General features: G+C 36.9%; 1 protein-coding gene across 1 annotated transcript in view; it reads left to right on the plus strand.

The window, feature by feature from the left end:
• The window catches only part of LOC121855902 (phosphoinositide 3-kinase regulatory subunit 4-like), a 44,614-nt gene that overhangs the window by 13,629 nt on the left and 16,407 nt on the right, over positions 1-14,578 (plus strand). The window contains exons 9-21 of the mRNA XM_042351072.1: positions 390-557; positions 1,259-1,364; positions 1,953-2,093; positions 3,267-3,343; positions 3,667-3,854; positions 5,818-5,966; positions 6,136-6,288; positions 7,238-7,357; positions 9,251-9,424; positions 11,492-11,644; positions 12,117-12,208; positions 13,729-13,839; positions 14,246-14,343. Of these exons, the coding sequence (XP_042207006.1) occupies positions 390-557; positions 1,259-1,364; positions 1,953-2,093; positions 3,267-3,343; positions 3,667-3,854; positions 5,818-5,966; positions 6,136-6,288; positions 7,238-7,357; positions 9,251-9,424; positions 11,492-11,644; positions 12,117-12,208; positions 13,729-13,839; positions 14,246-14,343 (1,730 nt within the window). The remainder of the gene's footprint in view (positions 1-389; positions 558-1,258; positions 1,365-1,952; positions 2,094-3,266; positions 3,344-3,666; positions 3,855-5,817; positions 5,967-6,135; positions 6,289-7,237; positions 7,358-9,250; positions 9,425-11,491; positions 11,645-12,116; positions 12,209-13,728; positions 13,840-14,245; positions 14,344-14,578) is intronic.

Consider the following 14,578-nt stretch of genomic DNA (forward strand, 5'->3'; position numbering starts at 1 on the left):
TGAAGTGTATAATAGTGCCAGCCATCAATGTCAAGGGCTCAGGTCTTGGTTACAACCTGTAGAGTTAATGGGTCTCCTTATCCTGGCTCAGTTAAAAATGGGATTTCCAAGATCAATTCTCAAGTGTTTCTCATATATGGCTAAGTGTATCTTTTTCACCCCAAGTAGTTGCGATTGGATGGGCAAGAATAAGGAAATGAGATGGGTTGGATTTGTACACATAATAGATGAGGTAACATATGAAATACATTTGAAGCCTTAATAGAAATTTGAGCAACAGTGAAATCAGCTTGTAACGGTCTGTTTGGTTATTTTTGGGTACTCTTTTTTCCAGGATAGATTGACTTGAGTTAGGTGTGTAATATTTATGTGCAGTTTTTCTTTTCCAGGGTAAAAAAGAGTTTGACTGATATACTTGTAGCATTGGGGGCTGAAGATGAAGCATCAAAAAAACTTGAAGACAAAGAAGATGAAAAGGAGAAGACAGACATGGAGAAGCCAGAAAGGAAGTGTGAAACGCTCATCATTATTGCTTCTCTAATTACATCCTCACTCAGGTAGTGTACTTTTTCCCTTATCTCTTTTGAAAAATTTTCTTGACATGGTATGGAAACCCCCTCAAGTAAGAATTGGGGTTGATGGCCAGATATCATTGGACCTCGTTTATCACTGAATGATAATAGACATTTCTAAGGGTAACTCAGGTCTGTGTAGAATGTTCCCTGTGTATGGATTTTTCTGTGATCCATTATAACCAATCATAGGGCCTATCACATTATAACCAATCATAGGGCCTATCACATTATAACCAATCATAGGGCCTATCACATTATAACCAATCATAGGGCCTATCACATTATAACCAATCATAGGGCCTATCAGAATCCTTCAGAGGAATTAACCACAAGTTAACTCCTACAGTGTACATGGATGTTCAGAGGGGGACAACTGGTTTTTCTCAGCAGCTTCCAGCTAAGTTTGAGCTTCACCCTCTTTACCATGGATTGTTCAGTAATGATGACTAGATTTTGTTGTGCTTCACCCATAGTGGTGTAGGAATGTGATATTTTAATCACTAAGATGTTTATGCTGCTTCCAGCTGCTACAGTGGTTGTATGTGGACAGACAAAATCAGTGTTAGATATCTTGTTCCAAGGTTAAGATTATTTTTAAGTCATAGATGTGACTTCCTGATGTCCTCTTTAATCTTTGTGGTGTGTATTATTCTTTTAATTTCGATGTCTATTTTTTTTTTCAGGGCTCTTCATTTCACATCATCTAAACTGGATGCCCTGGAACTTTTGGGAAAAGTATCTCAGTATGTTCCAGATGAGATAATTCTGGATCGGATACTGCCTTACATAGTAAGTGTTCTTGTACAGTTTAAAACCACCATCACATACAAGACTCTTAATTTTTTAACCTTTCATAATGTTAATGAACCTTAAACATTGTCTGTAGAAAATAGACAAATATAAATAAAGCAGGAGTGGGTGGTTTTAAGAACAGAAGCACAGATAACATATTGGATGTCTGGGTACAGAAAACTAAAAAGAAACCCAGGAAGGAAACGTATCTCATGAGAAACTTTTAAGAGAATCTGACTTAAACCTGTATTGATGAGTAGTATTGTAACCCTTTAAGATGTTATTATGAACCTTTGAATGATGACCTGCACCACAAACACGAGATTACTGTATATTTAAAGGTTTCTCAAATTACTATATGAACTTGAGTGTGAGCCTCTATTTTAGTTAAAAGCTGCTTCATGGGTTTGTGTAGACGTAACATTATGAAATTTATATAAGTGTCTGTACTTGAACTCTATGTGAGGAGTTTCTTTATCAGGCATTATTTGTTAGCTTTATTCTAAAATTATGATTCTAGAAAACATTTAAAACATACCTAAAGCAAAAAGTTTTAGCATCGATTGTGGTTAATGGTATTTTCAGTTTCATCTGCTTCATGATGGCGAGCCACGTGTCCGAGTTTGTGCACTTCACATGCTCACTCACTGCCTCACCCTGGTCTCCAGTGTACCAAGATCTGATGCTAATATCTTTCCAGAGTACATCCTTCCTAATCTTTCTGATGTGAGTAGGTAGTAGAATATCATTGTTTTTATAGTTTTGTTGAGAATTTTTAAGATCTTTCACAATTAACCGAGGATAGGATAATATACAGTATATTGTTTTTACTAACTGACTAACAGAAACTGTCTTTTTAATTATTCAATAATTGTTTTTCTTTTTATATTTGTCCTTACCTTGAAACTGGAAATAATCTCAATTTAAGTGTACAGGACTTAAGATTGTATTATCATATGCCAGGATTCTGGGCTACTCAGGTATAGTAAACAAGCCCACAGATTCAAAACCCCAGGGTCCCAGGACCTGGACACATGACTGAGAGTAACCTCAAAATTAATTTATGTTCTCCCATCATATCCAGGTTTCTCAAAGAGACCTGATGGATGCAACACTTACCAATAAAGTCTGAAAGCTTTGACTGTGTTGTACCGGTATTGGTGTGCATTTTGATCATCAGTCTTAGCTACAAAGTACGTGTTCATAATCAATCCCCACAAGTCCATAAACACAAATCCTTGAAATGTGTGAACTCAATGTTTTCAATTTCTCTGATACTGTACTATGTATGTTACTGTGATAGGTTTTCAATTCATATTCAAATTTTCCAGTTCCTTTAGCACTGGGTATCTTAATGGTATCAATCTTGTCTCTTGTAGAGTTCCAGGTTCCTTTCCCATTAGTAGATGTTAGTTGGTTTTATATACAGGTTATAAGTAAAATATATAACAAAGCATTTCACTTGATCCCTGAAATGTTCAGGAACTTCTTGTAATCACTTTGACTGACTGTCATCCAACTTAACCAAACATAATACATATACAAATTCCCAGTTATTTGAATTTCCTAACCTTCTCCAGCATCTCATTCTTAACCTCACATTTCTAGCAGTCAGTTTACTTGGGCTTTCTAATGTGTTTGGCTGAACCAAAATCCACAATAACAGACTCCTTGCTGTCAAGCATATGCATCTTGCTTCTCTCCAACAGATCTTGTTATCTTTACTGTACAGTAAACTGGTAGCCAAATTTAAGTAAGCAGATTTACAGTACCATTCCTTCACATTTAGTTAGAAATAAAGTAAAGTTGGTAATTTGTTGATGGAAACTAATTACAAAACATTATTTCATACTTACTTGTAACATGACTTACAGCTATAGTAGTTATGTCTGTCAACAGATCACCCAGGATGAGGCTGCTATTGTACGGCAAGCATATGCAGAAAATATTGCAACTATTGCAGAGACAGCTTTAAGGTTACTATCATATATATCTCTGTTTTCTCTATTCCTTGCCCATATTTGTATAGTGTGTTATATGGCCTTCAGTCAGTATTTTTGACACCCCTGGGCTAAGGTAAGTCTGACAGTGGTTTCTACCCAGAAGGGTGACAGATCTTGTAGGGCAGGTACAGTACTCATGATCAGTTACGACATCTCTGTAGAGTCTGGTTACTGAAATGCAACCCTAAGCTTGTGATAATTCTTTCTACAGCTATATTTTTAAAAGATTGATATATGACAAGAAAATAATTCAATCCAAAATACAGTATATAAGAAAATTCTCAATCTCTCCATAGGTTTCTTGAATACAGTCAACTGCAGGGAATGATGACCTCCTACAGCTATGAAACAGAACTGGCAACTTTACAGGAAGTCATTCAGCAGAAGGTGGCAACAATGTTCTCCGATCCTTCAAATGTAGTCAAAAGGACACTCATGGAGAAGACTGTCACCAAACTGTGTGTGTTCTTTGGTAAACAGAAAGGTAAATTTTCTTTTGATTACTATTTTTGTTGTAAGATTAGTTATATTAAATATTGTACAGTACCTGCTACAAAGGTGCACCACAAAATCTTATCTGAATGCCACTAACTGGAAAGGTATTCGATACTGTACGTATGTAAAAAAAAAAAAGTTACTTTGGAAGACCACTCAAGAAATAAAAAATACAAACCATAAAACATATTAAAAGATAATGTAACTGTGTTTTGTGGTGAAGCATTCATATATGGTAGAGCCCCAGCTGGTGGTGTGTGGACTCCTAACCTAAATGGTACTACATTTAACCTCACATGTATGACCTGGGCTGATGACTTTGGTCCTCAAGAAAATTTCATTGTAAAGAGAAATAGACTTAAACTTTTTGAATCCTCCACATTAATGCTAAGTGTAACTTAGGACTCCATATATTTTACCCAGTGGCAAATTTGGCACAGCCATGTGTGCATGGCACAGAAGGCATTATTTGGGTCTTGACATAAAGAGAATTTGGTACCTCATTTTGTCCTGCATGAAAGGGAAGCATGTAGGGACAACAGAATTGTTTTTTATGAACAATGTGGCAACAATCACCAACACCATGGCAAGATGTGTTAAGGACCAACTCAAACCAAACTTCCGGCTTTCTCCCCTCATCCCCACAAGTTGAAGAGGGCTTCCACCACATAGGCCTCCTTGTTTAAGGCTGGCATTGTGGTGGAACGAAGGGTGTCCATAGTCGTTTTTTTTTTTTTAGCCGATGGTGCAACACCTCTTGCAGCTCATTGGTTCACACAATGTTTGATTAATATTGATGTATCGCAAATAAATTCATATATAACTGTTAAAGATGCCCAGTTATGGATCACTTTAATGCCAAATTTAATGTATGTAAAGAAGTAAATGCTTGAAAACATTAACTTTCAAGATATGAGTGGAGAAACGTTTGAAATAAAGAATATTTACCATCAATGTCACAACCAAATTCATGCTTTTGGAGAACACATTCGGTGTAAATCCACTACTTCTTCTACTGTATTATCACTAATTATATCAAGACAAATGACACCAAACATATAAAGCAACAGATAATGATGACCATTTAGTTAAGAGTAGAATCAAGTGTAAATACCACATCCATTTAAGACAAACATTACGGGGAGGTAGTGCGTTTGGCGAATGAGCCACTCAGCCGAGTGGGAATTGAAATGCAGTAAAGTCTCAGTGTATGTGAGAGTTATATTCCGGGGACTCCTGCGTAAGTGCAAATTTCCGTTTGTCCAATATCTTATCTTTTTCTTCAAAAGTTATCACAATATGCACTCTTTTCTTTTTCTCTCTTAATATCGCGAGTACTGCCGCTGATTTTCCTCTTAGGGGCCATGATTGTGGTAAATTTCCTCGGTAGATAAAAACTTTATCAGCGTGAACACCTGGAAAGTGTTCACGGAACCAGTGTGAGAGAGAGAAGGACGCCAGAGTTAGCACTCAGAGTGGGTGAGGCTGAACTGTGTGATATGTTATGGTTATTTTTGAACTCATAATTTCGGGTAGATATACAGGTGTACCAGTATGTAATTGTCTTAGTTTTTATTTTTTTATACTCTATTATATGCAGTCACAATCTCTCATACAGAATGTGCCAAAAAATATATCATAGGGTCAAAAACATAAAGAAATAAAGATTTCTTTGTGTGAGCTATGACCTATATGGTTATTTTTCAACTCATAATTTCAGGTAGATATACTACATAATTTTATTTATTTTTTTTTAGTATTACATACATACACTGTAGTTCATTTGAAACAAAATAAAAATAATAGAAATAATAATCATCAGGTCAAAAACAGAAAGGGAATAATTATTTCTTCATGCAGAGTGAGGGAGGGGAAAGTGGTGTGGGTGATCTGAGCTGCTATTTATAACATTATTTGATATTTTATTTTATGACTTATTTGATATCTTACAGCAAATGATGTGCTGTTATCTCATATGATAACTTTCTTGAATGACAAACATGACCGCCACCTCCGACTGTCATTCTTCTCCAGTATTGTAGGAGTAGCAGCATATATTGGATGTCATTGTGCAGACATACTGAAGCCACTGTTGCTGCAGGTGTGTAACCATATTTTCCTGCATTTTCTTATTCTCATAAATATAATATATTATCTTGTGACAGACACACAAAAATTACCACATTTTCAAATTGTAAGAATCTGCTCAGTTTTGGAGTAAATGAAGCTTATTTTTGACAGATCATCGGTTAAACTAATGTATTTTACAGGGACTGAGTGATGCTGAGGAATCTGTGGTTGTAGCAGCAATAGAGGCCATGACATCATTGACTGAGTTAGGTCTATTCCCCACCCATCTCCAGTGTGATCTTCTGGCTCACACAGCACCACTACTCATACACCCAAACCTGTGGATACGACAAGTATGTTCAGTCCGTATTAGACCATTGTGGGGAAGAAAAAAGAGCACTGCAGCATGTAACATAATACTGTAACTTCTGGTTATTTCCTGACTTATTTATTTATTTTTTTATTTCATAGCTACTGTACCTGACTTACTACCAATTTCTTACATAACGCCTATCACTGATGTAACATTTAGCCTTTCATAAGTACTAAAACATTAGATTAATGAACAAAGCCTGATTAAGATATTTTTTCTTGATAAATCAGATTTTGTTTTATTATCTGTAGTTGGTGTAGTAGGTAGTTACTGTGTGAGTGTCATCCCAAAGATATGAATGGCTTTATGCTACAATGCATTACCTCCAGTTTTTCCACTGGAATGGATTTCATTTCATTCATGGAAAAAAATATCACAAAAATGACATTAAGAAAGACTTATCCTTCCTATTTTTGGGGCTTTTCATGGGGTGAAAATGCATTTATATTCTTCAGAAAATTTCCTTCAATATTACTACTGAATCTGTAGGTTGTCAGAGGCAGCATGGGTATAATGTTCAGGTGTGTACTCTACAAGCAGTCATCACATTACAATTGAGTTACATTCCTGAACCCTGTTTGTAAGTCACATCATTGTTAATTCCATAATTGAGGTTAGGTTAAAGCACAACCCAGCCTATACAAAACAATAGTGGTATCCTATATATAACACACAATGTAAATATGGTACTGTAAAAAAAAATACTTTAGTTACAACCCTGTCCATAGCTACAAAACCCATACATAAATAAATATTGTAAATACTGTGATGTTAAGCAATGGTTAATAATGAAAGTAATGGATCAAATGGGATTTTAGTTCAGGTTCTTGTGCCACACAATTTGAACATCTGATTAAACCAAGACAAATAACTCAACCTGCTTATGAGTGTGGACTATTGATTGACCCTGCTTTTGTTAACCCCCACAGGCAGTGGTTGGACTGCTGAGTGTAGTAGCCAGACTGCTGCCCCTGGTGGATGTACAAACAGCCATTGTAGCCAGAGTACAGCCATTCTTAGTCAAGCCTCTCCTCCAGCTGCACCGAGAAGTGAGTACTGTACTATATATATATTATTTCCTGTTGTTGATATTTTATTGTTTCTATATAATGAATGTAGTATGTTTATTTTAGTTCTTTCTGTATTTGTTTGTCTGTTTGATTTTGATTGGAAAGGTGCACATGAGTATGTGCTCTAGGTTTGCATATTACATTATGAAATTCATGTCAACCCAAGATGCCTGCCATGTGAACTTGGCATCACATATAACTAATAGGTTGAGATAGGGTTGGTACATCTCCTCCTTGGGTCTGGGTATTTATAAGCCAGGACTGTACTGTATATGATTTGGTGGAACTTATGTAGATAGTGGACTGACATGTATAAGACCATTCACTTGCTTCTGCTCTTAAGATCAGTTTCTCATTTTTAACATTTCTCTTTAATCGTATATTGTCATGAGAAAGTGTGGGTCATGTATTTGGCCTTGAAAACAGAGATTACGCCTTGTTCAAGAGGCTGAATAAGAGAAGTTGTGTTTTAGGTAAGAAAATTACCTAAATATTGGGATTTGCAGAGTGTAGAGAATCAGGGTGACCAGGGCAGTTGTCAGTTGTTAGCAACACTTTGATCTCTAAACCCTTCTTTAGCAAATACTTTTCCACTTCACTGGCAAAACAGTTGTGGAACCAGTCTGTGAATAAGCAGGGTCATCCAGGCCCTTTTGTTGTGGCTGTAAAAGACAGGTAAGAGATGTGTCTTTACCCAAGTGCATGGGGTCTCTTCAAACAGTAAACAAGAATTGGTTTTATAAAATGGCCAGCAACATTACCACAGAGGAGAAATGAAACATGGTCTTTGGCGACCTTAAAACCAGGTGCACATTTCTCCTCTATGGAGAAGAACATTCCTTTTGGCATTGTTATTGAACACCTGTTCAGGCTTGTACCCCTTCTCTTCAATGTGAGCTTTAAACTGAGCTGGGTAAGCCTTAGCAGCATCATGAACTGTGGCAACAGCTTCTCCAGTAACCTTGATGTTATGCAGACTGTATCTCTTCTTAAAGTTTTCAAACAATCCTTTACCATCTGTAAAGGATAGCTTCTTTTGCTCTTGACTGTCACCTCTAGGTAGCACCACCACTTACAGTAACACCTGCAGCACTGTCACCAAATTCACATTCATCTGCGGCACTGTCACCACATACACTAATACTTGCAGCACTTTCACCACTTGCACTAACACCTGCAGCACTGTCACCACTTACACTAACATCTGCAGCACTATCACTTGAAAAACATTTCTAGAGTCATAGCTTTGTCCCTGATAATTAAGAGTCAACACTTAAGGTACGGCGGTTCACACCTTCAGTCCAAATACCGACAGCTTTCTCCATCTAACTTATAACAGGGTCTCTAAGATGCAGTGTCTTGCTGGCAGCACTCGTAGCACTCAGGGCAACGCACTCGAGAATCTTATTTTTTTTCTTTTTTATGTAGCGAATGCTTGACTTGTTCATGCCGTAATGGTGACCATGGGCAGCATAGCTCATACCACTCTTCAACTTATCAAATAACTCCACTTTCTCCACCATAGTCAGCACCTTCCTTACATTGGCAAGCGTGCCAATAGAGCCTCCAGCAGGTGTGGTAAGAGAGTAGGGAAAGGCGGTATGAATACATAAGCAACAAAGCTCTTTGCGGGCTGGCAGTGCGGGTAACAGTGAGAGCAAGGAAGCATGGAACTCTCCCAGGTCACCACAGAGACCCCTCGCGGCCAGTAGTGGAAGTTGTCACACGCGACACACAACCTCCCTCCCCAAGCAACCCGTAATGTAATCTGCGGAGGGGCGAGGGACGCGATGTTCAAACCCGCGATGTTTAATGGTTTACTGTATCTTATTAATGATATAGCTTTACAGACAGTAATTCTTTTCTCTTCAGGTTTGTGTTCTGTCGTGTCTACGGCCGCCTATCTCACGAGAGGTGTATGATGCCTTGGTGAAGAGTGTGGATGTTGGTCAAATACTCTCCCTCCTTCAGGAAGCTCAACAGCAAAATGTTCCTCTAGCACAGCTTCCCTCAACCCTCTCTCACCTTGACCATCCAACTAGGAATGTAAGTTTTTTCTTTTTGGGAGATGAGTTAAGTATAAAAGGAGTATTGAAAGAACATGCATTTGAATGTTTCTTTGTCAGGGTAATCTGTTTAAAGCAGGTTAATAACAGTCCTAGTCTTTAACTTAACCATTTTTTAGTCATTAAGTCTGTATAAGAGTCACTCAGTGTTTATAAATCAATATAGAAACCCATGGTGATATACTGTATGCACAGGTCAGTCAGTTACTTTCTTTTTTTGCTACATACTGTATACTGTACAGGTATCCCTAGAGATGCAAATGGGTTAGGTTAAAAATAAAAATAATAATTTGTTTGGTGAATTTACATATCATAAATAAACATATGGAAAAAATATGGGTCGGTTCCCCAATGACAAAAATACCCCAAAAGACAAAATAGGATCACAGACAAGAACAAAACCTACCTAACTAATGATAAATAGTACACAACTATTCTAATTTACTAACTAATACATGAAAAGAAATACTGTTTAACTTTGGTACATTACCTTATGGGTGAGCAGTCTATGCATCTCTCACCAAGATGGCTGCGATGGCTGAATCCCGGCGCACGTTGCAGGAAAACGGGCTTCTTTAGTAATAAGGTAGTAGGCAGCTACCAAACAGGGAGGTACTACTACCTGGGAAGATATTGGAAGCATAATGTGTTGTCTAATGGTAGACCCTGCTGCCATATGGCATCACAAAAATTGTGACCAAGTCCTAGGTTGCAGATCTGACTTTCTGCCTCATTTACACACATTTACTGGGTTTCAATTGTTTCTCTTACTTTGACAACACAACACACTGTACTTACTGTAGTATTTCATTTCTCACTCTTGATCTTTTTTTCTTCTTTTTTGTATTTCTTTATGGTTCTTTTATTATTATTATTATTATTATATAGTATATTATTATTATTATTATTATTATTATTACCCGGTATATTTTATGATACAAAAAAATATTTAATTTACCCCCCAAAATATTCCCACCACCCGCTCTCTCTGCCTTTTCCACAATCTGTACCCTTATTACCTACACATGAAAAAATTAAGAAAATACTGTACAGTTTGATACATCACCTTATGGGAGGACAGTCTGGGCTCATCACCACCATCTCTCCTGGCTGACTCCCAGCAGGCTTTTTAGAATTTTTGCCCGGACCCAAATTTGTGTAAATGGGGGAAGTTTTCGTATCTCGAAAGAGTGGTGTCAGTTTATGAAATTCATATACAGTACCTGTAAGTAAATTTTCATATCTAGAAGGTTTGTATCAGGAGGGATACCTGTAATGAATTAGATTTTTTTTTTTTTAAATGAGTTATGAATCCATTAAATAATGTGAAAATAAAAGATAGGCCCCAGGAACCATGTGCTGTAGACCATCCAATACTACAATTTTTATGCTATATAGTACTGTACTTCTGTATTGCAGCCCTTATGTAGCGTCACATGCTCACCAAAATGCCAAGTTAAACATGAAGATGTTTTACGAGTCAATAGATTATTTATTGGGAAATAGTGTAACACTGGAATGTTGTGAAAATCCCACAGTTTTGTACTGAATAGTATATCATTTTCATGAGTCTACCTTCTGTGAGTATCTTGTTGGATTTTATTGTGAACTCATGGAATGCAGTAGCACAATAATTTGGCACTGCTGCTTGCCATAGTATCAGATTAGCACAACTGACCTGGGGTTGTGTACTTGCATCACTTTCTTCAGTTGAAAGAATGGAAGATGATGGCACCCTTAGTGGTTTGTCAAGCACAGTACTGTACCTAGTACATGAGTCACCTGATCTGTGTCAGATTTTAAACTGAATATCTGGATGATATTTTAAGCATGGAATTGAAGGAGTTTATTTTCATATTGATACATCATGAGTTCAAAAAAGTGATATATTCTGTATATTTAAATTTGCCACTTAGTGACTGATATTAAGTAACCATAGTTAGAATAGACTTGAAAATATTCTCTACTTCACTGAAATGGTTTCATTAATTATGATATGCCTTTCAACCTTTACAACTGTATAATTGTCATATGGGTTTTTGTACAGTTGTTACGACGTTTAGTGGGCGGTGGATTGACAGAAGAAAGTGTTGATCAGTTATTATTAATGCGGGAACACCTCACCCGACTTCAGCGGCAGAAGAAGGCAACAGAGGCCACTCGAAATGGCTCACAGCATCAGCAGCAACTTATGGGATTAGTAAGTACTAAGACTTATTTATAGTGTCATATCTTTTTGTCTGTAAACAAAAACAAAATTCTTGCTGATTCTAAACATACTGTATATTGTAGTACTAATAACTCCAACAACACTAGTTGACAGTTGATAATAATTCATCTCATCAGTGATTCAAAATAGATTCACGCATGTACGAGGGTCTCTTGAATGTCATGCCCATCCACAGATTACACTGAAACCAACTACTGTATAGTACTGGTACTGTAGTGCAGGTACTGTATTTCCTCTCAATAATTCCCCACACAAATCCTTGGCATTCCTTCTTCATTCAAATTTCATTGTACAGTACTTAAAAAAAGAATTGCATGGTGGTACCTATATCAGTATCACTTTTCAGTGCATTATATGAGGAAGGAGTCTGTAAAAGGGGTAATAGAAGTGTACCAGGTATTATCATTCATGGATATATTGTGACAATGATGTAATATTACAGATAAACATTGAAGACCTGAAGAAAACTGTACCTACCCACTACTGTGATTTGATGCCAGAGGATGGGTCTATTGATATTTCATCTCTCAGTCTGTAAGTTCATCTTTAACTTGTGTGGAGTTAACCATACAGAAACATCACCATTTATTTTACAGAATATATTTAGGTATTTTCATTACCATACTGTGAGAAGCCAAAGTTGGTACAGATTATACAGATTTTATATCACAAATTTAAAATTCACAGACTAAGTGTGATCTACTTATGTCAAGAGTCTGTCAGAGTTATGTTGGTAGTGAGAAGTCCTACATTTGTTAAGTACAGTATATTACTATTTCATCTTTTTTAAAGTTAGTTGACTCTTTCTTGCAATTCACAATCTTTACTTTTATGGAGTTTTAAGGTGAATTTCTTGGAAAGTTTGTCTTTCCAGCTGTGCATAATGTTGATATTGACTGCTTCTTGGTGGTCTTCCTCAGGGATTCTTCCAGTAGAATACTCCTATTCAATTCATCCTCACCCCATCCTTTTATCTGCACCTTTCTAGTGCCACACATTTAAATACTTTTTAACAAAAGTTTTATTCTCCATTCTCTCAGTCCGTACCACCACAGCAAACCCTGATTGGTCCTCAGTTGGATACTCCTATTGCTCTTATATACAGGTGTCTCATTATTATGAAGGGATGTGTTTTGAGAAAATCCTGGGATAGTATAAAGGAATTCAGTTTAAATGAAGATAAGTTTCCTTGTCAATGGATACAATAGTAATTACACACCCAGTCACAGCCAAAACCTTTAGTTTGGTGATGATTTTATGCTGTAACACTAATTTAATAACTAAATATTTTAAAATTTATTGACTGACCATTTAAATGATGGTAGAGTTTAGCTTTACTGTACTCTACTAACTTTTGATTTCTGGTTCTTTAACTCAAACAGCTAACAGTTTTCCCATTTTTTCTAGTACTGTATTGTACTGGTTTTCTCACTCTTGTTGTCTTGGCTTAAAAATGCTGTAGACTGTGTAATAATGCTCCTAATTTTGTGTGTGAATTCTTCTCACAAGCACATATTTGCTTGTTCACTCTTCATAAATAACTTGAGTACATGAGTAAGTATTTTGTAAAACTCCTCATGAATGAAACTCTGTTACTGTAACGACGTAATGGTGACGTGTCCGTTTTGACGTTTGTCTCGGTTATGATGTTCCGAAACATTTCCATTTAATGTGTATTTCAGTGTTATTGTAATCATCAGTCGGGGGATTGTTTACATATACCTTGCTTCTAATCTGCACTATACTGTATATGCATTAATATAGCTTAATGGGTTTCTTGTTATATTGAAGTATCTAGTGTGCCATACAAGGACGACCCCCCCTCCAAATCCTACCCCCATCTCTAACTGTTGCTGATATGGTGAGCAGGCATACCAACTAGTGTTTCAAATTATAGCGACGGAAAATCTAACAATACTTTTTTGGGGGCTGTACATTCCCATCTCTGCCTCCTTTGATACAGTTCTCTCTCTCTTTCCTATATACCGTACCTTATTGCATTTATCAACTTCTTTCCCTCAGCTACTCAGTGTTGTATCTTATGTGTCCTTCAGCTCACAGAAGGGGATGATACAGTCTCCAAGCTTGACGATGAATGAGGAATGGCAAGCAATGTTTGGGACGGCAGAAGATCGCGTCTCGACAAACAAAACAAACGACAACAGGTAAAGTTCCCTTAAAGAACATTTATAGTATCGTACAATAGTTCCACTGGACTGTTTTTCTCTTACTGCCAGACTGAAGAAGCATTAAGTTGTTTGTTTATTTATACTGTATGTGCTTTGGCTTAAGAGTATGCAAGTTGTGTTACAAATGGAGTTAATTAAATAATATCTTACACCTTCAGTGATGTTTCTCACATTCAGAATGATTTAAGGTATATACTCCCTTAACATGTCATTTACTATACACTTCCGGGATTACAGGTTTAGAGTATTAACCTGTTTTGTTTTTAAATGTACCTTCCTTTCTTTTCCACAGCATCCCTCCCTACTCCTCCTCCTCCCTCTTATCCTTCCCTCCATTCCCACACCAAATATAGTGACAAATTGTAATGGGTATTTTTTACAGATCTGTTTCTCCAACTGAGCCAGAGTCAGGTGCTCACACATCTGCAACCCCCAGCACTAAGGTACCTCCAGGAGAAGGGGAAAATAAAGGAGTTATTAGTAAGTAATGTAGAGTTTGTAGGCAGGAGAATGTGCTGTAAAAGAATTAAGAACTATACTGATCTCAGTGTGGTGCCAACTCACTGAGCGATGACCACCACTCTCTACTTTTTGTTTTAAGACGGTTTCTGATACTGTATAGTGTATATACAGTATTGTGTAATTGTGCATAAAAAAAAGAGTAAAGGGTCACAGATTTGATTCCTAGTCATTGTGGAGGACTGTCACCAGTGCA

This window comes from Homarus americanus, unplaced genomic scaffold, assembly GCF_018991925.1.
Source record: "Homarus americanus isolate GMGI-L3 unplaced genomic scaffold, GMGI_Hamer_2.0 scaffold19117, whole genome shotgun sequence".
Taxonomy (NCBI): domain Eukaryota; kingdom Metazoa; phylum Arthropoda; class Malacostraca; order Decapoda; family Nephropidae; genus Homarus; species Homarus americanus.